The 23,842-nt window shown below is 40.9% G+C and overlaps 3 protein-coding genes across 5 annotated transcripts; 2 read left to right on the top strand and 1 right to left on the bottom strand.

Annotated features, from left to right (window-relative positions):
• The first annotated feature begins 375 nt into the window (after positions 1-375).
• ptchd3b (patched domain containing 3b) lies at positions 376-3,603 on the top strand. Its single transcript, XM_030774753.1, has 4 exons — positions 376-1,110; positions 1,444-1,565; positions 1,797-1,942; positions 2,081-3,603. The coding sequence occupies exons 1-4, from the start codon at positions 376-378 to the stop codon at positions 3,601-3,603; spliced, it is 2,526 nt and encodes an 841-aa protein (XP_030630613.1).
• A 523-nt stretch (positions 3,604-4,126) lies between these two features.
• On the bottom strand, positions 4,127-14,707 carry yme1l1b (YME1-like 1b). 3 transcript variants are annotated; one of them, XM_030775249.1, is made up of 18 exons: positions 14,574-14,707; positions 13,451-13,606; positions 13,153-13,333; positions 12,829-12,927; positions 12,044-12,153; positions 11,716-11,866; positions 11,408-11,491; positions 10,892-11,065; positions 10,562-10,714; positions 10,242-10,374; positions 9,941-10,003; positions 9,560-9,672; positions 9,263-9,418; positions 7,406-7,557; positions 6,809-6,935; positions 6,155-6,228; positions 5,707-5,793; positions 4,127-5,574 (listed from the first exon to the last, which is right to left on the bottom strand). In XM_030775249.1, the coding sequence occupies exons 1-18, from the start codon at positions 14,604-14,606 to the stop codon at positions 5,431-5,433; spliced, it is 2,190 nt and encodes a 729-aa protein (XP_030631109.1). In that variant the 5' UTR covers positions 14,607-14,707; the 3' UTR covers positions 4,127-5,430. The 3 variants fall into 3 exon arrangements, with proteins under 3 accessions (XP_030631109.1, XP_030631110.1, XP_030631111.1); XM_030775250.1 differs by having other exon boundaries at positions 13,481-13,606; XM_030775251.1 differs by lacking the exon at positions 12,829-12,927 and having other exon boundaries at positions 13,481-13,606.
• Positions 14,708-14,774: 67 nt separating this feature from the next.
• On the top strand, positions 14,775-22,422 carry colgalt2a (collagen beta(1-O)galactosyltransferase 2a). Its single transcript, XM_030774752.1, has 13 exons — positions 14,775-14,805; positions 15,583-15,760; positions 16,898-17,011; positions 17,294-17,411; positions 17,910-18,044; positions 18,368-18,572; positions 19,133-19,252; positions 19,957-20,030; positions 20,309-20,415; positions 20,584-20,716; positions 20,887-21,014; positions 21,283-21,489; positions 22,179-22,422. The coding sequence occupies exons 1-13, from the start codon at positions 14,775-14,777 to the stop codon at positions 22,420-22,422; spliced, it is 1,794 nt and encodes a 597-aa protein (XP_030630612.1).
• Positions 22,423-23,842: the final 1,420 nt, after the last annotated feature.

Raw genomic sequence — 23,842 nt, 5'->3', positions numbered from 1 at the left:
CTTGTTTTTTGTTGCTTTTTTCTGACTATTCATTTTTAACTTCCTCAAGATTTTACATAGTGCAGTAATAGTTAACAGTACTACTGAGTGGTGAGTGTAGACTCTGTCTGCAGTTAAATGTCCCTTTAATAAAGATGGATTATAAAGAATCAGGTCTTCAAATTAAGTCAAAATTCTATTGATAGTTTACAACAATGGGTCCCTGTTCAATTCCTCTCAAAGAATAGTATTTAAAATTGAACCCCCCCAGCCCCTTCAAAACAGGAGGTGGAGTTAAGTAATTATGCAAATATGTCCATGATTATGTGGTCGTAAATTTGATGCATACAGCAAACTCAGTGTTTGGCAAACAGCGTTCTCCAAACCTAATCAACGATGGTGACTTGTACTACAGACTGTATTGAAAAACCTATTCGTATTTGTTTCGAGCGACTTGGAAAGTTCATTGGACTTCATCCATGGTGGTTTTTCATTATTCCTGTTGTGCTGTCCGTGGTGCTAGGAGGGGGATTCTGCTTTCTAAACGAGAACAATGATATTGAAGAACAATTCACTCCAATGGACGGGGCCGCTAAGCAGGAAAGGCAATTTTTTTTGGACACTTTCAGACAAAACAGTTCCATGTTTACCGGTATGCGGGTTATTACGAACGGCGTGTATGCAAGTTTGATATTCAGAGACACGAAAAATATACTCACAGTTCCAGCGTTCGAGGAAATCTTACGCATAGACAACAAAATTAGGAATATTACAGTTCAGAAAGGGGCAGAACAGTTTAATTTTTCCGATATTTGCGCCAGAGTAGGACAGCGCTGCTGGTCCAACGTAATACTTGATATTTTTAACTATAATGCGAGTAAAGTTAATGTAACTAACATAACATTTCCTATACACGCTCTCAATTCCGGTGAGAATGTTAGCCTGGAACTCTCACTGGGTGGTGAAGAGGTGAACAATAACAGCTTTGTTCAGAGTGCAAAGGCATTGCGACTTATGTACTTTCTTAGAGAAGATCATGAAGATAAGAATAAAACGGATGAGTGGCTGACCAAATTTATACAACTGCTCCGCAGTGAGTCAGAGAGCGCAGAGAGGACTGCGCACATTAAGGTGAGAACTCCGCACAAATTTCGGTATTTTTTTTTTTTTTTTTTGCGTCTCATCACGTTATAAAAGCAGATTTACCACAGGCTTTATCTCAGTTACTTCCTTTAGGAGTATTTAGGAATAGCAGCGTTTATTTACACTTAAGAAAAATCGTAGGCTATAAGCTACAGGTTTACTCAGTTGTCACACATCATCAGAACAGGTCAGACATCAAATACCAGGAAAGGGGTCTCATTTGTTAGTAATAATAAGTACCCTTGGTAGTAATAATCACATTTGTTTGGTGTGAGTGTATTATATATTTTTTGCCATTTGAAATGTCTTGTCTCTCAGCAGGTGTCCTATTACACGTCATTGTCCATGCAGCAGGAATTTGAGAAAAGTTCAGAGTCTGTGATCAAGCTTTTCTCCATCACCTACTTTCTCGCCATTTCATTTTCAATACTGTCGTGCTTGAGGTGTGGATAGCATGTACAACGAAAGCCCTGAAAAAAATCTAAGATTAATAATAGATGTGCATACTTTTCCTGTAGTTCGTGCTATTGGATAAAATCTGCAGGCCTAGCTTTTTGCTACTCAGTTAATTGAGAGTATAACTGGTATTATATTTTTTCATACTAAAATATACAAACAGAAAAAGTATTGGTGAGATGATAGATAAATTCTCATAGATCGATTTGGCTTTTCAGGTTTGATAATGTCAGGAATAAAGTTTGGGTGGCAACAGTTGGAGTATTCTCAGCCGGGCTGGCTGTGGTATCGAGCATGGGACTGATGCTTATCTTTCGAGTCCCATTTGTCATAACCGTGGCGTTATCTCCTTTCCTTGTACTAGGTAAGAAATTACATCATGGGTGCGTACACGTAAGGGGAGGTGGGGGGAGTAAAATACCCACGGGGCTGCAATGACCATGCCGCGCTGCTGTGGAGAATATTTCTGAGCAATTTTTTTTACGCACACTGCTTTTCCTAGGGATCGGCATCGATGACATGTTTATCATGATCTCCAGCTGGCAGCAGACCAACGTCCACGACGAGGTGTCGAATCGCATGGCGGACACCTACAGGGATGCAGCCATCTCCATCACTGTCACCACCTTGACAGATATTCTTGCCCTCTTCCTGAGCTACAGCAATCCCTTTGGCTCAGTGCAATCTTTCTGCCTCTATGCTGGCACCGCCATCTTGTTCTGTTACCTCTATAACATCACTTTCTTTGGTGCATTTTTGGCCTTGAATGGCATAAGGGAAAAGGAGAACAGACACTGGTTCACCTGCATGAAGATTCCTGAAGAGTGCCCACTGGTCAGTACAAAAGCCTATTTAGTCTGCTGTGTGGGAGGAGCCTATGATCATGACACCGGGACTGAGGAAGAACAGCCAATCAGAAGGTTTATCAGGAAATACTATGGTCCATTTTTAGCCACAAGCTGGGTAAAGGTGGTTGTAGTTGTTCTCTATATTGGGTACCTTTCTTTAAGTATCTATGGATGCCATATTGTAAATCAGGGCATCGACCTAAGACATCTGGCAAAAGATAAATCATATGTTGTCAGCTACTACGATGATCACGAAACGTATTTTCGTAGATATGGTCCCACTGTCATGCTGGCTGTGAATGGAACATTTCGATATTGGAATGTAACGGAACGTGAAGAACTCGAGAATTGTATTACAAACTTTAAAAACTTGATTTCCGTCAAGAGTGTGTCCACATCTTGGCTCCATTCATTTGAAGATTATGCAGACAGGAGTGATATCAACATAAGCTCTGAGACTCCGTTTGAGAAGCATCTGCAGTCTTTTCTCGATCGTTATGAAATATTCAGACAGGACGTCAAAATCACGCATCAACATAAGGTACACGCATCTCGACTCTTTCTTCAAACAGTTAACTTTAACAACTCTGCCGCTAAGACCATATTAGAATCACTGAGAAAAACTGCAAAGGACTGCAGTCAGCCCCTGGTGGTCTATCACCCATCATTTATTTTCTATGACCAGTATGCAGTGATTGAGGATATTACCATTCAGACTGTTTGCGTGGCCACTGTTGCAATGCTGTTCATCTCTTTCTTGTTGATTCCAAGCCCCTTCTGTGCTCTCTGGGTGACTTTTGCCATTGGCTCAGTTATTGTGGGGGTGATAGGATTCATGGCACTGATTAACATCAGCCTGGACTCCATTTCAATGATAAACCTCATCATCTCCATCGGTTTCTCTGTGGACTTCTCTGCTCATATCTCCTACAGCTTTGTTTCCAGCACTAAGGCCGGCGCGAATGAGAGGATGGTCGACGCTCTCTCTCACCTGGGCTATCCCATACTGCAGGGAGCCCTGTCCACAATACTCGGAGTGGTGGTGCTCTCTGCCTCTGAGAGCTACATCTTCAGGACCTTTTGTAAGATCACGTCATTAGTCATTGTTTTTGGCCTACTTCATGGTATCGCCTTCATCCCAGTATTTCTGACATTTTTAGGAATTTGTATCAAGTGATGTTCATTTAGACTACTACAAATTGAATACTACTGATATAAGTGAAATCAAATGTAAAATATAAATGAATTTTATTTCAGGACTTTACTGGCGGATAAAGCTGACTAACTTTAAGGGCACGTATATTTTCGCGCATCTTTTGTTTATATTTTACAATTATGGTCCTTCTTTACTTTGATGACCTAATACGAGAAGTCTATTTTAGAGGAATATGTGGATCTGTTAGACTGAAAGGTAAATAAATAGCTTATTTGTTTATTTGTAAACATTATTTTTGTTTAAATGTAGAACATGAACATTGTGCATGAATCGGTTAGTGTTTTACCTGTTTTCTAAACTTTCAATAAAAAGATAACAGACTTCCCATTCCTCTTTCCATTCCTAATTATATTCAGTCATCAAATAACCAGGGAAAAAAAAAAGTGGAGAGGAAGATTTTGATATATTTTTATTTATTTCACCATATTTCAATCCATTTGCTGTCTTCACCTTCTGAAGCATATCTGACAATCCAAATTAAAAACCAAGCATATATCAACCTAAAATAGTTCTATACATCTATGTACAATGTTCCCTTTTAATGTTATTTTTTATGTACAACTTAATTTAGCTGGGCTAAAAGGCGTGTCTACGAGTCAGCTGTGGAGATGCAATAATCTTGAAGAGAAAGGATAAATAAGTTAACAGAAAAACAGTGTTTACTCTAAAAGCAAGACTGTATGATTAAACTAACTAGATCAGACTTCAGTTGAGGGGGTTCTAACTCATGTTTAAGAGGGACTTTTTTATGGCTTTTACATAAAGTTTCTGTGTGAAAACAGTTATCTTCAGATATCTTCAGCTGATTCCTCTTATTCAAGTTTTATGAAAACTATGAAGATAAATAGATTTATCCAGATTATCTTTCAGTGGTCAGGTACATTTTTAGAAAGTGATTTAAGCCAGTGATTTATTCCCTGACTGCTTTTTCTTCACATTCCAGGTTATCTAAAAATTCTACTCAATTACTACTCAACATAACTGCAGTGACATGAGTAATGTGACTTACAGGTGACATAGTGAGTCCCTGTATTTTATCAAAACAAGCTGTGATCTAAATGGGAAAAAAAAAGCTGACCAACAAAAATGGACTAACGCCCCTGCAATGATTCAAACAATTCAAAGCGAATGATGATGATATCTTAAAGCAGTGTTTCCCATAAGCAGGTAAAAATGAAGATTTACTTATTCATGTATGTATTTCTCTTACCAAAGTGCTGTGGAGACATTTGTCTATGCCTCAGTGAAATATGCATTTCTTTACATCTTCTGAAAGGCCACGACCAAAGAGTAACAACAACAACAACAACCCCTGAATGTGGCTCAGACAGACAAGGTGAATAACAACTGCACACCAGTGAACCAAAGTCAAATAAATGATGGATTGCCTGTCTCACTAAACGTGAGACACAGATTTGATCTCCTTGGCTCTCATGAAGCAGCAGACACTGGTCAGAGTAACAGATGGTGAAATCAATGTTTAAGACCATTGTCAGAACCAGAAATAACATAGGGGTAGATACATATACCTAGTGCCCAGCAGTACGTGTGAATGTGACAGGTCTGTTCAGTGGTCCTCAGAGAATTCAGGGGGGCACTGAACAGGCAAGTACACTGGACTAGGTGGGGGAGTGTGTGTGTGTGTGTATGAATGAATGATTGGGCAAGACCGTAGGATCATTTTACCAAGCTCTCTTATGCATACAGACATTCATACTTTCCACTTCCACCAAAGCCTATCACATTCCGCAAAACCTTTCCCAGTTCCCTGACGCTCCTACACAGGTCTCATCTAGCGTCTAAGGTCTTCCCCTCCAGGACCAGCTGAATCTCTTTGGCATCCAGTGTTTCGTATCGCAGCAACGCTTCTGCCAAGTTCTTGTGCTCTTTGGCGTGCGACTTCAGAAGTGTTTTGGCTCGCTCGTAAGAATCCTGACAGACAAGGTAAAAATAAGGCTTATGAGCACAACTACCAAATGGCAGCCAATGGCATTTACTTGCTGGAGGAAGAAGTGAGGTTGAAGCCTTATTACAGATGCAAGAAGAGAAAATATCACAGTTTACCCTCAAAAGTGTCCTGATTTCATTCTCAATGGCTGCCTGTGTCTCTGGACTCTGCTTATTAAAGTCAGAGTATGTCATGACTCCCAGCTAGAGAAAGAAAGAAAGAAAGAAAGAAGGAAAGAAAGAAAGGAACAAATAAGATTTTGAAAAAAAGCCTTTGATCAGACCACTAGATTTGAATACGTTTTTAAATTGATAAAAGATATTACAGTAAATTAAAGAACTGACTGAAAGTTATTATTGTCAAAAATGGGTTGAGCTATACTTGCCCTATAGAACAACAACAGGGTTTTGTTAAGAGCTTAGCCTTTCCCATTACCCATTGACATATGGAAATATGTCACTGGAAACATGGAAATGACAAAATAATAAATTTTTACAATACACCGTTTTATGGATATGGTCTCAGACAAGACTTCAACAAAGCATCTGAACGCCTAGTACAAACCTTCTCACTCATCCCAAACCTGGTCACCATCATTTTAGCTATTTTCGTGGCGCTGTCAAAATCACTTGATGCTCCTACAAGAGACAGACAGACCAGCTTAGACATAGACAGTCTGGAGAGTCAAAGGTCAACCTTACTGAGATTACTGGTTCATACAGAACATTTGCTCTGCTTCGTCCCCGTGAACACATTTGCATGACTAGGGAGCTGACTAAATTAAATGTAACAGCCGCATTATTTTCATACATCTTCCTTATAGCACATACTCAGATAAAAACCCTTTAATGTATTTCCAGGGAAACGATATACGGCATTAGTTTACTGAATTACGTCGGCTCCACAAAGCTTTGAACCCGCACACAACCAATGCTAACTGTCTATGTACTTACTGAGGACCAGTCCTACTGTTCAAACAGTTTAAACTACAACACGTCAACCCCAACCCAGATGAAGATCCTTCCGGATTAAAATGCTGATTCCTGTGTTAACACTACTGCTGATTACGGGAGCGCCATAACAGCACGCAAACTCTGCTCCTTTATCTAACTGACTGTTCGCTGGTTCGCCGCTGAAAAACGTGGATGTGCATTGCGTTTGTCTTGGATTCTACTTTAAAGGCAGCCCGTGGCTTTGGTAGCTCTAAGGGAAAAATACCAGTGGTAATGTTCTCGTTCCCAAAGATGAGTTCCTCTGCCACTCTGCCACCCATACTGACGTCCATCTGGGCCAACAGCTGGGAGCGCGTCTCACTCCAGCGGTCGTTCTCCGGCAGCATGGATACCTGAGGAAGAGGAAAAAGAGGAAGAGGAGGAGGAGGAGATGTGACAATGATTATGTTCACTTGAGTGGCCTCATCAGACATCTGAGCTTCTCACTGAAAACTTTGATCTAACACGCAGACAAAGCCAGTTTAGCTCAAGTTTCACAGGAAAGTAACTGTTTAAATTCTTAAAGTGACCAAAGAACAACCCAGGCATGACTGCAGGGGAAAATATTTGTGATATTTATGCCCACTTCATCATCGTCAGGGCCTGAAGACAACTATTTACTCAGTCAGTGAACTAGCCGTGTCAAATGACTTAGCAACAAAATACACACGGGAATATGGGCCATACACTGTGTTACTCGAAGAAAACACACATCACTAAAGGCAAGAATTTAAACCCAAACATCAGGTGGCACTTTTAACTGAAAGCTAATCTGTGATCCAGGTCCTCAGCTAGTGGGAAGACGGCTGTCACTAATACTCACATGGCCCAGGGAGGGGCCTCTCGGCATGATGGTGGCTTTGTTGATGGGCATGGCATCTTTGGTGTAGTATGCAATAATGGCATGGCCAGACTCATGGTATGCTGTGATTAGCTTGTTCTTCTTGTCTATCTCTGCACTCCTCCGCTCTGGACCTGCACACACAGATGGGCAACGTGGGTAAGGAGAGGTAGTTTCTGTTGCAGGGACCATAAATTACTGCCATAGTTCAGTTTTTCTCCCTTATGAGCACAGCTCTCACAATGCAACAGTTTTTATTTGCATTTGTTATTAAGAACTATTATGTGTGAAGATCAATATTAATCCACTTGCACGTCTGCAACCCGTTGCATCAGTATCACTGGGATTTGTAAAATGAGAAAGAGAAACAAACGCTACCTGCAACAATGTGTAATGACTGTTCACTGCCTATTACGCTACTCTGTTACCACAAAACATGAGTGCCCTAATGAGAGCGTGTTGCCAAACATGCATCATCAAGGACATGGTGAAAACATGTGAGGTAGTCCGGTTGTAAGACAGCTAGCGATAGGCAGGGTAAAAAAAAAAGAAATAACAGTGAAAAGAAAGGCCTTTTTCTCGGCTGTGAATAACACTACCTTAGAAAGCCGACAAGTTGTCGCTTTGTCCAGGAAAGAAAAAAAAAAGGCTTGCTTAAGATGAGTCCCCCTCGTCATCAGCTCTTATACTGTAGCATTCAAGCATCACTCTCTCATCTGACAGTTAAACCTGTCGCTTTAACCCACAGTGCCTACAAGATTTCCCTTGGCTTGTTCTCTATGTACTGTCACGTGGCAGGTGAAATGCTGGCAAGGAAGAACACGTACATAGCAAGCAATCCTGCTTTTAAATGGGACAGTCTTTCTAAGAACTGCGTGTCAAATAGACATTTGCATGTGTCTCTCTGCCCACCCACACTGGCACTGTCCCTGCTGCTGTGAACAAACAAGTAGGATGAACGAGGATGTTCTCAGATAGATTAAAAAAAAACAAAAAACTGAACATTGTGTTCTGTCTGCTAATTACCCAGCACTGAATTCAGTTCACTCATATTGCCCATGTAAACACTATGACAGTCGTGTTGGCTGTACTGAACTGATCGGCCAGAGAGCAGATAAAACGAAAGTTACTACTAGTATTTGTACGCAGCCACTCATCTGTGATGCACACATTTTTAATATGTTGCATTTTTCACCACATATCCCTACCAATGGGATGTTTATACTGGTCCACCACACAGAATTATCCAGCCCAAAGCAAAACTGTGGTAAAAAAAAAACTGCTGATGAGATGACAGCTGACATAAACTGTGTATGGTAACAAATGAGCCATAGTTTCTCACTTAACGCCAACAACGTTTAGGCCTACTTTTGAGGTGGACGTTTCTAGTGAAGTTGCATGTGTCTCGACAGATGCATGATTCATAACAATGAGGAATGCATCTGGTCAAAATTAGACAACTCACACAAGGGTGCGTTAAAAAGCAAGGTTATTTAGTTTTGAATAATAAAACATGATCAACTGCACTACTTTGTGTGCTACTAAATTTTACTTTGTGCTACTGGATTTTTCAGCCAGATCCAACTCTGCCACACCTGCTAATATTTATCTGGTCTTTTTGAAAGCAAGTAATACTGAAAACAAAGCAGCAAACAGCAAAAGAAAGAAAGAAAGAAAGAACAAAAGAAAGAAAGAATCAGCATAGCTTTAAGTGTTTCAGCCTCTCAAGCACCATCTTGTGTCCATATCAAGAAACTCAACTGAGATAAGGATTTTTCCAATCCTTCCCTGGTTAGATTTGAAAAGCAGAAGGAAACCGTCATTTTGTTCTCAGCTCACCCATCAGAATCTTGTCCTTGGCAAACTCCAGCTCCTTCATAGTCACCATGTCTTTCCCATCCACTGCAGCCTTCAGTGCTGCCTGGTTCACCAAGTTCTCTAGTTCAGCACCAGAGAAGCCCACTGTTCCTCTGGCAATAATCTCTGCTTTTACAGCTAGAAAAAGAGCAAATACACAGACAAATGCTGTTTAAAGTGCTTCTGTTTTTAGCATCATGACACTGTCAGTACTCACAAAGAGAGCTTAACGAAGCACAGTGTGACAGTAAGAGGGCTCAGAACAATAAATAAATGTACCTGGGTCAACTTTGATTTTCTTCAGGTACCACATGAGGATCTCAGTACGGCCCTTCACGTCTGGTCTGGGCACAGTCACCTGCATGTCAAACCTGCCTGGTCGAATCAGAGCACTGAGAGAGAAAGAGGAAGAGAGAGAGAGAGAGAGAGATTTTCTCAAATCTGGCAACAGATTCTAGAGACTGCAGCATATCAGAACAATACATTTCTCACACAATGTTGCTTTTGCTTTCAGTTTTCATGGAAGATTGGTAAATTCTGCCTGGCAGAACACAGAATATTTTTTTCAGTCATATAACTGTTCATGTCTATGGTGCAAAGTCACCTTGACTAGGCATTTTAAGGAAAAAAAAACAAAAAAACAACAACGAAAAAACATACTTATCCAGTGCTTCAGGGAAGTTCGTAGCACCGATGATAATGACACCTTCATTTGGTTTAAACCTATAAACAAATGAGTGTAGTAAGTCAAGTCATTTTCCACAAACAGAAAACTCATAACACATACAAACATAAATCTGCTGTGAACTTTGGCATTCTGTGAAACATCAGAATTGATACATCTGTCACCGGATGCAAGGGTAAATAAGGCCTTGAGAAGTGAGAGTTTTCAAGGGTAACATGTTGCAGGTGGAGTAAGATGTTCCTCTAAGATGGAGAATGCTTTAGAGGTGTTACTAACCCATCCATTTCAGCAAGCAGCTGGTTAATGGTCTGCCTGGAGTAAGGGTGCATGGGAGACTCGATTCTCTTCCCCCCGACACTGTCCAGCTCGTCGATAAAGATCACACATGGAGCATTGGCTTTTGCCTCCCCTGCAAACGCAAAAGGAAAGAAAATAAAATTGCCTCCACGTTAGGGAATTTTCTTTTAGAGTGTTTCTGAAACACTCCAAATCTTTTTGGTCTAGTTTAAAGTTAGACGGTTATGTTCTTAGGGAGGCCTGTAGAGGACTGACCAAAAAACATCGTTAGCAGACTGGTTATAAGTGGAGGAACTCACTGAAAAGGTTACGGATACGACTGGCTCCAACCCCAACAAACATTTCATCAAACTCTGATCCAGAAGCATAGTAGAAAGGGACGTCAGCCTCTCCAGCCACTGCCCTGGCCAGCAGAGTCTTGCCTGTGCCAGGTGGACCGACCAGTAAGACTCCTGTGGGGAGCACATGAGGACAACACGCATTCAGTTCTCCACACGTCATCTGTACTGTCCCTAAAACCTTAGGCGCACCTCTAAAGAGAATCTGAGAATAACAGTCCTTTGGCAACGCGTTAAATCCCCATAATCCACCCCCTGCAGGCAGAGCGAGAGCATGCAAAACAGGCTCACCTTTGGGCAGCTTTCCCCCGAGAACGGTGAACTTCTGAGGGTTCCTGAGGAACTCCACCACCTCCTGCAGCTCGTTCTTGGCTTCCTCAACCCCTTTGACGTGCTCGAAGGTGACGTTCTTCATCTGGACAGGATCCACCGACGAGTCCAGTCCTGATGTGGTTCGGAATCTCACTGTCCGGAATTGGTTGGATTACAGTTGACACTCAAAAGGGCATTCCACACGGCAAATCACACAGCATGCTATCATGCCAACGGGAATTACAGCCAAACTACACCCATGCAAAGAGGAGGAAGCTGTCCCAATGAAAGGTTTCTGCTTTGCCTTCTCTTAATATTTGCTGATTACAGTTTAATTCAGGGACATTCAAAGAAAATGCAACAGTCACTTTTAAGAGCTTGTGTGAATGATTATGTTGCCAAGACAAGTAGCATGTATAAGTGAGCAAAGTTAGGCCCGCAGAGGAAAACCAAACTGAGGCTAGTCCCATTACTGATGGCTGAAAGAGCTGATACCTGATAAGAAGGGTGTTTTGGAGAGTCCATACAGACCCACCAGCAGGAGGACCAACAGGATCAGCCGTGTCCTCCTCAGAGCCTCTGTAACAGAACAATGCCCATTTTCATCAGTCAGTATGAGGAAAGTAAAGAGAGACATGGAAAGACAGAAAGAAAGAAAGAAAGAAAGAAAGAGAGAAAGAAAGATCTGCTTTAAATTGCACACGACAAGCTATGTTTAATAAATTCCTGTCAGAAAGGCTGTACACAATGTATATTATCAAAACGCACATAACAGAATTTTTTGGTCGGGGGGGGGGCCTTACCTTGTGTTCTCTGGGTTAGCGCTTGAGCTTTGAGGAAACCCTCAGCAAAACCAGTCTTAAAAGCCTCTTGTTGTCCATCAGGAATGTTTCTAGTTTTGAGAAGCTTGTCTAAGGTTTCAACCTCCTGCCATTTGTCCCGTGTGAGCAAGCCCTATGAGAAAAATATAAATATCAACATCACTCACAGAACACGTCAGTACAGAAAGCTTAAAACAGCCTCATTCACCTTTAGAGGGCTTCATTCATACAGTGAACAGATTTTGACAAATATATATTGCCACTGTTTAAAATTTCTAGAATCCTTCAGATTCTCTCTAGATTCTTGAACCTTCATGAACGAAGGGGTGAACCCATCTGGTTCTACGGTGCGTTCCAAGCCGCCCTGCAGACGTCTGGTCTTTGACTTCATGGTCTTAAAGCCTCTATTTGGGATCCATACTGCAAAGCAGAGCATATACACATTACAAATGCTAAAATAGCTTCTCAGAGCAACATTACTGTTTATCAATCGTTGATCTCTGATGTCATCAACATGTGGTTCCTGCACAGTGAGTTAGAGGCTCGCTTTTGATGGTGGTTTCCATGGGAATTTGATAAGCGCAGGCCTCATCCCTTACAAGGGGTAAAAAATAAGATATCAGGAGACAATGTGATCATCACAGGTTTTGCAAACTGAAGTGTAAGCTACATGATAGCTTACACCCTTTCTGAACAGGAACCAGGCTGCTCACTGTGGAGAGAATTTTGAAATGGCTCACGTGTGGTAGGCACACACCGATAACATCCAAGGGTAACAACTGCTTAAAAATGTAATCTACATGATAGCTAACACCCTCTCTGAAAATGAACCAGGGTGCTCACTGAGGAGAGAATTATGAAATGGCTCACATGTGGTAGGCACACACTGATAACATCTGAGGGCAGCAACTGCTTAATAGACAGTACTGCTCAAAGAACAATTAAACGACTGTCGATGCAGGAACACGCTCCACATCACAGTTCACAAAACAGTTCTTCCAGAGAGAGAGACTGAAGTTTATTTTCTGCCTTTAAAATGAAATACTTGGCTGTCTGAGTTGCATTGAAGGCAGTGAGTCATGCCTTCCTTTTTACCTGGCCAAAACTGGAGATCTGCACACACTGTGTGTAGAGGAGAATGCCTGTGCCTGCACAAAGCTGGGGAGACACCACCAATCCCACTGACTGAGAATCCTGCAGAGAGAACAGACAGCATGTGACAAATGAACTAAGGCTGTTTCATCTTCATAGAGTGACATTATACCTGCAGAAAATTACACATTATATCAAATAAACATACCTCAAGCCATATAAACACAAATAAGACCCCAGGCACGCACGTTAGCCTAATGTAAATGAAGACTTTATGAATTAGTTACTGTGATGATTTGGGTATACAGTTGACAAAGTATGACTAACCATGTTTATTATGGAAGAAGGAGTCTGTGGAGAGGTGAGAGGTTCTCCAGATGTTCTGTCCTGTTTTGGGGAGTGGGAGCAGCTCCTGTTGGCTGATATAGGGCAACAACCTATTCACCAGCTCACCCATCTGACCCACCCGCAGATCTGTCAAACCCAGGTCCCGCAAGCTCCATGTGGGCTACAAACAAGAATACACACAACAGTGCAGGTGCACATGTGCGCGCGTGTACACACACACACACACACACACACACCATGAGAGTGAGACTCACATGTATGTGTCAAATGTATATACTGTAGTCAGAGAATGAGAAGATGTTGTCACCTCTGTATTCAGCAGGTCTTGTTCTGTCACATGTTCTTTGGGCTGTGGTTTGACAGAGGGGTTACTGCTTACTGATCCCCTCAAAGAGTGCAGGGCATTAATGAGGTGACTCAGAGGGACTGTAACCTGCGGACAAAAGCAATGAAAGATAGCCACCCGTATAATAAGAGCAGAAGAAACATAACATTTATTCAGCTTGCTATATATCATTTCTGTACATAATGTACACAAATTTGTGACTTCGCCTCAGAGCACGGTGTGGCCGTTTAAAACTGTAAATAATGATTTCACCCTCTCCATTGTCTGAACAAAGCTATCACACATATAATGACTGATATTACGCAAGTCGTCTTGCCAGGATCGTAAACTGTGCCCTTCAAATTGACATGCCATCAATGCTGTGGGGGCGCAGCGTAGCATTGTAATACGACAAAAATAGTTATGGTTTGCCATTAGGTTTGCAATTCCAGTGGTCCATCGCCACCTTGCAAGACAACTAACATGTGAATCCGCAGCCGTCCGAAATCATGTGTATTCTGTCCTAAACACAGCTAACTAGGTTCACAGACCAATTAAACCTAATAGTCAACAACGCTGTTGAAAACTGGCATGGTTAACTAATCCAGCTAACTTAATAGTCAAGTGCTTAACAAGGTCTCTGGCACACACATACGGAAAACTACTGTTCAAACAAACCGTATGCTCCGCATGGTGTAATAATAAATGGACAGCGTCTCTCTCCGCCAGCTGCCAAAGCGGCCTAAAAAACTTAGCGACCTAGCTAGCAATAGCTAGCATAAGACTGTGCACTAGCATTGCTACTCAACTCTCCAAATTTTGTTGATAACTCATATTAACCACTGTTTTAACTCTTTCAAGTAGCCTTGTCATACAAACATTTACCTGAAATAAGTTACCTACTGCTTCTGAACAGCCTAAACAGATTCTCTCTTGGAGTACTAGCTAACTGGCAGCATGTTAGCTAACCCAGTAACTATGCGCAGCCAATAGATGGCTACAGGACCTAACTGGCAAAAGTAAACAAGTTACGAACACAAATTTGGTACGTGGATTAAATTCAAGGGTGAATTACCTGTGGCTGCACTGTTGTCGAGAGAGAAAACATCCCGACAAATCGGTAATGAGCCCTACCGATCTCAGTTCTTGTTTTGAATACAAACTACGTGCCCTCCAATTGCGTCCTTTTCAAACATCCAGACTGGTTCCAGTTCTCTACGGCTCACAACACGAAGCCGGTGGGTTATAGCTTGACCGAAATTTTTACTTACGCAAAATGCGTAAATGGATGGTACGGCGCTCGGGAGGTGACATTCTTTTTTTCTTCTTTTAATCGCGCGCATGATTCATTAAAACGCGTTTTGAGCGCATGTTTGCATCGGCTTCACACCGTGTTTAAATTTCAAAATGGCATAATTTATTATGTCATCCGTGGTGACAGATTTCACTTATTTGCAACGTGTGAAAGCATATTTGCAAAGTAACCCTAACACAACGCTACACCTCTGCTAATCATGAAGATCGTTTCGTTGACAAACTGGATGAAATTCTGAGTTAGCCACAGGTGGTAACTCTGTTCTGACGTGTAACCAGTCGTCTTACCAGTATATGTCAAAAGCTGTAAACATCATGAAGTGAAGACAGCTGAATGAAGAGCAGGACAAAAGGGCTGTCTTAGTTTTCTCATTGCAACTGTAACATGAAAAATTAAACAATAACTACCGAGTTATAAAATATGAAACAATAATAATAATAATAATAATGATAACAATAATAGTAATGATAATAATAATGATGATGATGATAATCATCATCATCATCATCTTTATTATTATAAGTATCCTTAATATTATTATTTTTGCTGCTGTTGTTGTTATCATCATCATCATCATCATCATAATGTAACTGCCTGATGGGAACAGAAACCCATTATTGTCAAAGCAGACCATCCCAGCTTACCGCCACATCACCTAGCGCAGCTGTCACATTCGTACTCGCCTCTTTCTGCTGCTGGGACCGTCACGTCATCTGGGACATAATGCTCTTTTCGACTGAAACTGTTCGTATTATATTTGTGTTGACAGTTTCCAGACTTGCATTTATATTTGGACTTCAAGACCTGGAGCCGGTTCGTCCTGAGTCACCTCTTCTAAAGCCAAAATTAATGATAGCCATAATCGCGCGCAACGCGGAGCACAGCTTGCCTTACCACCTAGGGTGCATCGACGCACTTGATTATCCCAAGGATCGCATCGCCATCTGGTAAAAGTCCTGAATTTCTGGTTTGTGAGCGACTAAAGTTAGTGATACTTCTACAACAGAAATATTTAATTAAACTGCTTTTATACGTACTTTATTTGAAATTAAGAAAATAACCACATGTTCTTTGTACAGGACTTCAGCATGTCCTGTTTTAAGTAGAGTGGTACTCTTTTCAGTTTTTCCACTTTTTTGTGTGTGTTGAAAACAGAGCCCTCAGGAGTCAAGTCTTGAAAGCTCTCACATATTGTGTTAAAGTGAGCAGTCAGACAGTAGACATGGTGAATCTGGTTCCCTGCATGACATCTGAAAGCAGACTGAAACAAGCACAAGAAGAAAGGTGTAGACATGAATATCCTCATCCAAACCAAGATGCAAAGTTGTTTGTTTAATTTGTCTAGAACTTTCCCTAGGGACCGGGAAGCATCTACACCCACTCCTAAAATATTCTGCGCAGTTAGAAAAGTAAATAGCGGTGCAGAGTGGAAGAGTTTTGTGAGGAGTCACAGCATAGTGAAGGAATGCAGCGGCAGATGATCTGAAGGAGAGAGAGAGAACAGTGGGAGCTGAACTCATGGGTACTGATCATTTCCCTGGTCACGTAATTCTGGGACAGAGTGGTTAATAAACAGCTGATCTGAGAGCATTGCATGCAAATTTTCAAGCTGGAGGTTGACAAAATGACCTCATCTGTCTGTCTAGTTAAAAATTATTCCTTTCTTCAACCAAGAATCAAGACTAACAAATATTTTCTGAGAGGAGAATCTACACTTAAAATACTATTTCATTTCAGTTTAATCTTAATCCCGGTTGTATAGGAAAGCAGTGCACGTGGCTCAAGCTGTTTATATATCCAAATAAAATCTGTTCATTTAAATGAGTTTGATATTTACAGAGTCTCAGTTGCAGAGTCTGAGAAATCTTTGACTCAGACACTGTGTTCTTAAAATGTTTCCAACCTTTTACACCATGACAGCTTTCCAAAACATATGAAACTACCAGTTTTAGTTACAAAATTAACTCTCAAATTGTACGCCCAGATAAAGGGGCAAGGACATAAGTTGGTGTTGGACAGCAGGGGAGAGCTTGTTGTCCAGATTCCATACCACTGCATTGATGTGGAGGAGTTTTTTTTCTCAGGGCTGCCACCGATCACAATGCAGACAACACCACGGCAATGCTACAGGAGTGGCTCAGGAGGGTGGAGAACTTGTTCCACTCTGTGGAGCTGAGGACCGTGGAGGAGGAAATAAGGTGAATGCAGCACACATCACTAAACCCTTCTGTTGCATAGTTTCTGGATGCTTTTCCCTCCATTTTCCCCATCTTTTTCCCGTGACGCTACACCGACACATCTAATTCAGTTGATCAAGATCTTGAGAAGTCTCTGGAATAGAAGAATCATGGGATTGAACTAAATCCTACAGAACTGCTGCTCTCAAGGATCAGAGTGGATCATCTCACCTTCATTAAATTTTAAGATTCTCACCTTCATCGAAAGTTTTTGGTCTTTGTCTCTTTCTCCCTCCCTTCTAGTGCCTACGTAGATGAGCGAGGCCCAAAGCACTGGCCTGACTCCAGGTTCACCCAGGTGATGAAGCTGAGACAGGCAGCACTGGTGGCAGCCAGGGTACAGTGGGCAGACTACATATTGGTGAGATAATTTCTGCCTCATTGTATACTACAGCCATTGCAACAGATGGAGTCTAGGCCACTGGGATATCATATACTGTTGTTCCCTTAGACTGTGCAAAGTGTAATACAGTTAGACTGTTTTCAATCTCTGTTCTGCAGACCAATGAAATATTGTACTTTTAAATGTTTTTAAATGTTGAAATGATATCATTTCAGTCTTGAGGGAGACACTGTTGCATGTACCAATCACTAAATTCAAAATTAAGCGCAGAGGAATGTTGTCAAATGCATCCAAATGGCAGCAAAATACCACCGAATGTCCTGTAATTAATAATTAGAGCAAAAAGTCTATGTATCTGTGTAAGCCTTTTCTCTTGAGTAATTTAAAAACTCATGATGTTTCTACATTTGCCTTGATTCCTTTTTTTTTAACTACATCTCGCATGCCTCTGTGTGTCTCTTTTTGTGTATACTACATGTCTGTATTCATATCTAAAGATGTTGTTGTGTCTAACAGTTTGTGGACAGTGACAACTTGCTGACAAACGAACAGACACTGACTCAGCTGATGGCGGAGAACCTGACCCTGGTGTCACCCATGCTGGAGTCTCGAACACTGTATTCCAACTTCTGGTGTGGCATAACCCCACAGGTACTGTGTCTTATGGTGTAAACATACACGTAATGTCATTCCATCAGAACCGGTTTCATGTATTCAGTGTTGTACCCTCATTTATAGTTTAAAACTTTAGACGAAAAAGAGGGAAATGTGACTGTTGGAGTCCTGGGATAAGGAAACTGTATCATAAATGTCCCTTTGATCTGTGCTTTACAAGATGTCTCTTTCTTACTCTTTTTCTCTCTGTCTCTCTCTCTCTCTCTCTCTCTCTCTCTCATGCATTATTTGCACTTTGTGAACATTTCAGAGAGTGATTTCAGAAAGCCTTAGATGCCATTCTCTCTCCTCCTCCTCAGGGTTATTACAAGCGGACGCCGGAGTACATCCCTATTCGTAACTGGCAGCGGACAGGTTGCCACGCCGTTCCCATGATTCACTCCACCATGCTGCTGGACCTGCGGCGGAGTGCCAGCAAAGCCCTGGCATTCTACCCCCTCCACCGGCACTATCTCTGGGATCTGGACGACATAATGGCCTTTTCCTTCTCTGCTCGCCAGGCAGGTCAGACTGGCAACATCTCAACCAAGTGAACAAAGGCAAATGAACATGTTAAAGGAGCACTTAGAATGCTTTGTACTGCATTAATAAACAGTATCACTGACAGAAGTTACCAGTTATTCATGGCACCGTTGTGTATGACAGGAACAGGAACATAGAGAGGATCAGAGGGAATGTTCAACCCAATGAGCATCAATTTATTCCTGTCTCTTCACTTCACACTCATGTAACAGCTCATTTGAACTGTCTAAGTCCATGTAAGATCAGCTAGATACAGTCGATCTCCAATGTCAAATGGGTGTCCTGTCACCCACCGACATCATGCCACAGAAATGTCATCTGTAACAGTGATGATATTTAAAGTACACATAGTATAGTGTATATGCAATAGTACTTTCATGTTTAAAGAGTCTTGTTTCTATTTTTATGGTGTTTGCAAAGACCAATTTTGATTTTGCTGGAGTTGTCTTAAGACTTTAAAAACAAACGAGTTTGGCATTTTAATCACAAACATTTGCAGGCTGTTTGCCTGTACGGCAGTCTTACACTGTGTTTGTGAGCAGGGATACAGATGTTTGTGTGCAACAAAGAGCATTATGGGTATCTGCCCCTACCACTGAAGTCACATCAGACTCTGGAGGAGGAGGTGGAGAGCTTTAGTCACACAGTCTCAGAGGCCCTGAGTGAGTACTGGGAAACCACATCAATCTCTCATTAAATATATTACTTTCACTGTCTGATTAGTGTGCGGATGATAAAAAAAAAAAAAGGAATTTTTCTTTTTTTCACTTGATGACTTTGTCATTGGATGAGGTCTTGTGAATCTTTCTGAGATTTTATGGTTTTATTATAAAAGAAACACCTTTCTCTGTTTTTTATTTGTTTGAGTAAAGCAAATGTTTAGAAGAATAGGTGTGGTATTTTTTTATTGAGTTGGTGTTAGTTGCCTTTTGATTGACAAGGAACCCAAAGTTATGTTAATCTCTCTACACTACAAAGGAAGGCTTGAGGAGTGTGAAGGTGATCTGAGTTTTCCTCACTTCTCTTTTATTACCGTCACTCTTTTACCTCTCTGTCTCTCCCTCATACAGACAAACCTCCCACTGTATGATCACGCGTTCACACTTTCTACAGGAGAGAGAATTTTCACTCTACTGTGATCTCTCTCTCTCTCTCTCTCTCACACACACACACACACACAGACACATACACATATGTACTCTGTTTCCATGCTCTAGCATAGCTCCTCCAAGGACGAAAACTTTCCTTCACACTGTTTGTTTATTTCTTCTTTCATTTTCGGTTGTTTTCTCATTTATCAAATCATTCAGTTTTCAACTTTCTGAATTTTCTTAAAATGTCCTGATTCTTATCATTTCCTCACCAGTTGAATACAACCTGAAGACCTCAAGCTACCTCCGCACACCACCGAAACCTGCAGACAGAATGACTTTTGATCAGGTACAGCAAAAAATAAACAAACAAACAAAAAACCCCATTAATGTTCTAATGTCTGTTCAGTGATTGCTTTGGTATTATGTGAAACACCTCTGTGCAAATTGCAGTTGGATGTTTGATTTTTTGTTGTTGATGATTATTTTTTTGTCTTATGGTTGATGGTAAGCAATTTCATGTGCTATATCACAGCCATTAGTTACCTCAAACATCTTAATAGAAAGACCTAGAGTGCATGTTGTCTGTATGAATGTTTTTTTTTTTTTTCTGGTTTGTTCTGTCAGATTTACCTGATTAATCTGAAGCGACGGCTGGATCGTAGAGAGCGTATGCTACATACTCTGGAGGTGATGGGAATCGAGGTCACGCTGACTGATGCGGTGGATGGCAAGTACGATACTGAGATTCTACTTCTCCCTATCCAGCACAATGAATCCAACATATCTCTTCTTCTTTTTCTTCTTCTTCTTCTTTTTCTTCTTCCTCTTCTTCTTCTTCTTCTCTCTCACTTTTCACATTTCAGTGACCATTTGAACACTTTGTGTCTCTCCTCTCTCAGAGCCCTGAACACCTCTTATCTGAGGGCACTGGGTATAGACATGTTGCCTGGTTACAAAGACCCTTACTCAGAGCGCGTGTTAACCCGAGGAGAGATCGGCTGCTTTCTTAGTCATTATAATATTTGGGCACAGGTAAACCTTCCTGTTATATTTTTCAGGTTTAAAAGATATTTTTACAACCAAACTGACAACTTTAACTGTACTCTACATTTTTTTTATATACAAATATGACTTTTGAATTCGGGCCTTAATTTGAGATTTGTCTGAAGAAAAGTCTAGTCTTTCTGGTTTATCACCCTCAGGTGGAAGAACAACAACAAAGACAAGTGCTTGTACTAGAGGATGACGTAAGGTTTGAGTCGTTTTTCAAGAGCCGACTCAACACCATCATGGAGGATGTGAAGCAAGCAGGCCTGGGCTGGGACCTCATGTTGGTGTTGTCTCCATTCTTACAAACACAGTCAGAGAGATGCTTTACCTAGATATACTTTATTCTCATAATAAAGTATTTAAAAAAGTATAAAGTGTAAAAAAGTAATTTTTGAAAGAAAACTATGAAAAGATTTGTGAATACAAACAGTCCATGTGGTTGTAGATATAATGCTGTTATGGATGGTACATCCTGCTCAGCAACACAAGAACTCCGTCATCTAGTGGAGCTATGCTGGTTCTGATCCAAACCCCGCTCTCTGTCCTAGATACGTGGGTCGTAAGCGCCTACAGCTGAAACACCCAGAGCGCTGGGTAAAAGGAGTGAAGAACCTGGTGCACCCTGATTACTCCTACTGGACCCTGGGATATGCTTTATCATTGCAGGGAGCGAGAAAACTCCTGCAGGCGCAGCCGTTCAGCAAAATGCTTCCTGTGGATGAGTTTCTCCCAGTTATGTTCAACAAACATCCACAGTGAGTGAATCATGAGCGGACAAACCACTGGATCAGAACATTCATAGTATCTCAGCCAAACCACCACCACACACGGAGGTTATATTGTCTTAGATACCTTATGTGTAATAAAGCTCATGTCTTGCAGTGTACGGTTCCCAGCTTTTGACCTGGGATAGATACATGGCTAATATAATTTTACAGAGAGTAACTGTTATCAGTATATCATAATTTAATGCAGAATGATAGGATTTTTAAATGCCAGGTGCTTTGTGGAACTGTTCAAATATAACCCTCTAACATGACAGTTAAATGCGAGGCAATTACTTTGTGGAACTGTTCAAATACAACCCTCTAACATGATTGCACAAACAACTTTCCTGTGTACAGCAGGATGGGATTAATGTTACAGTACAACCAATTCAATTTGACAAAGATCTCACAGAACTCTGTCAAAGACGTATTTTAAAAGTTAGAAAATAAGTTGTTGGTTCTGTTAATTTGAAATTATGTACTGAGGATTTGAATTGTGCAGCTATAGAAAAATGTTTCATTTTAATTGCAAATATATTTGCATTACATCCCAGTTTTGTTTAAGAGTAAGTCGGTATTTAATTTGAATTGGTTACCACTACTGGTAGAGTAAGTTATTGTATGTGTGCGGTCTATGGTTTGAAACGGTCTAATGTGGAGTGATTCTCTGTGTTCAGAGAGGAGTACTTGACTTACTTTGAAAGGAGAGACCTTCGAGCATTCTCTGTGGAGCCTCTTCTCCTCTTTCCCACACACTACACGGGTGAACCAGGCTATTTCAGCGACACGGAGACCTCCACCATCTGGGACGACGAGAACGTAGTAACCGACTGGGACCGTCAACACGTCCGCAGAAACCGGAATCGAGGAGACGCGGCCTCGTTACCAAACGCAGCGAGTGGTGACAGAGATGAACTCTGAGCGAATAGCGTACGGTTACCTCAAATGCACTGCGGTGCTCAGGTCCATAGACGCACACAGAGAACTGGATGTTCACACTGAAGCTAAATCATGTATGTTGGAGCTGTTTTATTTATTGTCTGCATCACTGGGTCACCTCAGTCCTCAATCAGGATTCTGAGTCTTATGGAATTCATGTCTTAAAACAACTTCTTATATCCTAACACAGATCAAAATCAACATAGGAAAATTTTCATGGTGAATGTTTATTTTATTGTCACTGGCATATCCTGTCTTTTGTACTTATCAGGGCTAAATGTAAAATACACTGGACAGCGAGAAGGCCAGAAGCAACCTTACATGTAAGACAAATAAAAAAGGATGCATTTTGTTCATTCTCTGTAGAGTTAAATCAATGGGAGAATGGTGCAGTGAGTAGATTTTGTTTGAGCGCCGTGTGTTCTTTTGATGTGAATGGAATGACTGACGTCCAGTTCTCATTCATCTATCAGGTTTTCATCCACTGTTTATAAATAGACCAAATAAAGGAAAGAACGTTTACAGAATATAGCTTTGTGTAAAAGTAGGGTAAAGACTCCCTTTTTTGTGAGTTTATCAATCTTATGACAGCAAAAGTATGACATTATCCAAACTGGGCAGGATGCAGTGTGTAGTAAGGCTTAAGGCTTTCAGTGTTTTGAGGAAATTACCTCAGAAAAACGAACCAAATACTCAGAAATCCTTTCAGAGACACTTCTTGTGAAAATCATTGCCTCCTGCTTATTACCTCTCTTCTGCACATATTACAAAAGGCAGTAGAAATAAGTCATTCAGACAACGTTTACCTTAATCATTTTATTGATTATTTAAAAAGCACTGGCAGTTTTTCTTTGAGGCAAACAATGAAATCAATTATTAGTACTGTTTTATGCCACAAAAAAAAAAAGATATGAAAAAATGAAATATTTAAATCACACACAAATAATATGATGTAATAAATAAACATCAGCAGAATAATACAAGGAAATAAAAATACGCTTAGAGATGCTGCATGTGAGGAATGGAGGTTTTCAGCGTTTTTTTTTTTAAACACCTGAGGAGATGCACGAAAGCATGTGTCCCTGTAGTCCACAATACTCCAAAAAAAAAAAAAAGGAAAAAAAAAAAAAGAAAAAGAAAAGCATAGGGGGAAAAAAAAAAAAGACACGCCGCTGGAGATAAAGACCCCAACAGGATCTTAAAGGATAAATTAGTGTCTTTGCAAACCTGAACCAGAATTTAAACAATGAACAATCTACTGTGCTGTACAAACATGGATTTGTACAAAACTGTCCAAACTCATTCCGGGTCTGTGAGTGCATACAGATTTTCAGTCGGTTAACTGTTCGAAGTTATGAGACTTAAAACTGACAGATGTCACATGGAATCACTTAGGAACAAC

Source organism: Chanos chanos, chromosome 5 (genome assembly GCF_902362185.1).
Source record: "Chanos chanos chromosome 5, fChaCha1.1, whole genome shotgun sequence".
Taxonomy (NCBI): Eukaryota; Metazoa; Chordata; class Actinopteri; order Gonorynchiformes; family Chanidae; genus Chanos; species Chanos chanos.
Note: the sequence above shows the minus strand (reverse complement) of the source record. Positions and strands in the feature narration are given on the sequence as shown.

Coding starts and splice junctions, on each gene's coding strand:
- ptchd3b (XM_030774753.1), top strand. CDS start 376: ATGGTGACTTGTACTACAGACTGTATTGAAAAACCTATTCGTATTTGT. Junction 1,111..1,443: donor AGAGGACTGCGCACATTAAG/GTGAGAACTCCG, acceptor GTCTCTCAGCAG/GTGTCCTATTACACGTCATT. Junction 1,943..2,080: donor ATCTCCTTTCCTTGTACTAG/GTAAGAAATTAC, acceptor TGCTTTTCCTAG/GGATCGGCATCGATGACATG.
- yme1l1b (XM_030775249.1), bottom strand. CDS start 14,606: ATGTTTTCTCTCTCGACAACAGTGCAGCCACAG. Junction 11,066..11,407: donor CAAAACACCCTTCTTATCAG/GTATCAGCTCTT, acceptor AATTCCGGACAG/TGAGATTCCGAACCACATCA. Junction 10,375..10,561: donor TCGTATCCGTAACCTTTTCA/GTGAGTTCCTCC, acceptor TTGCGTTTGCAG/GGGAGGCAAAAGCCAATGCT.
- colgalt2a (XM_030774752.1), top strand. CDS start 14,775: ATGCGTAAATGGATGGTACGGCGCTCGGGAG. Junction 18,045..18,367: donor GGTGTGGCATAACCCCACAG/GTACTGTGTCTT, acceptor CCTCCTCCTCAG/GGTTATTACAAGCGGACGCC. Junction 19,253..19,956: donor CACAGTCTCAGAGGCCCTGA/GTGAGTACTGGG, acceptor TTTCCTCACCAG/TTGAATACAACCTGAAGACC.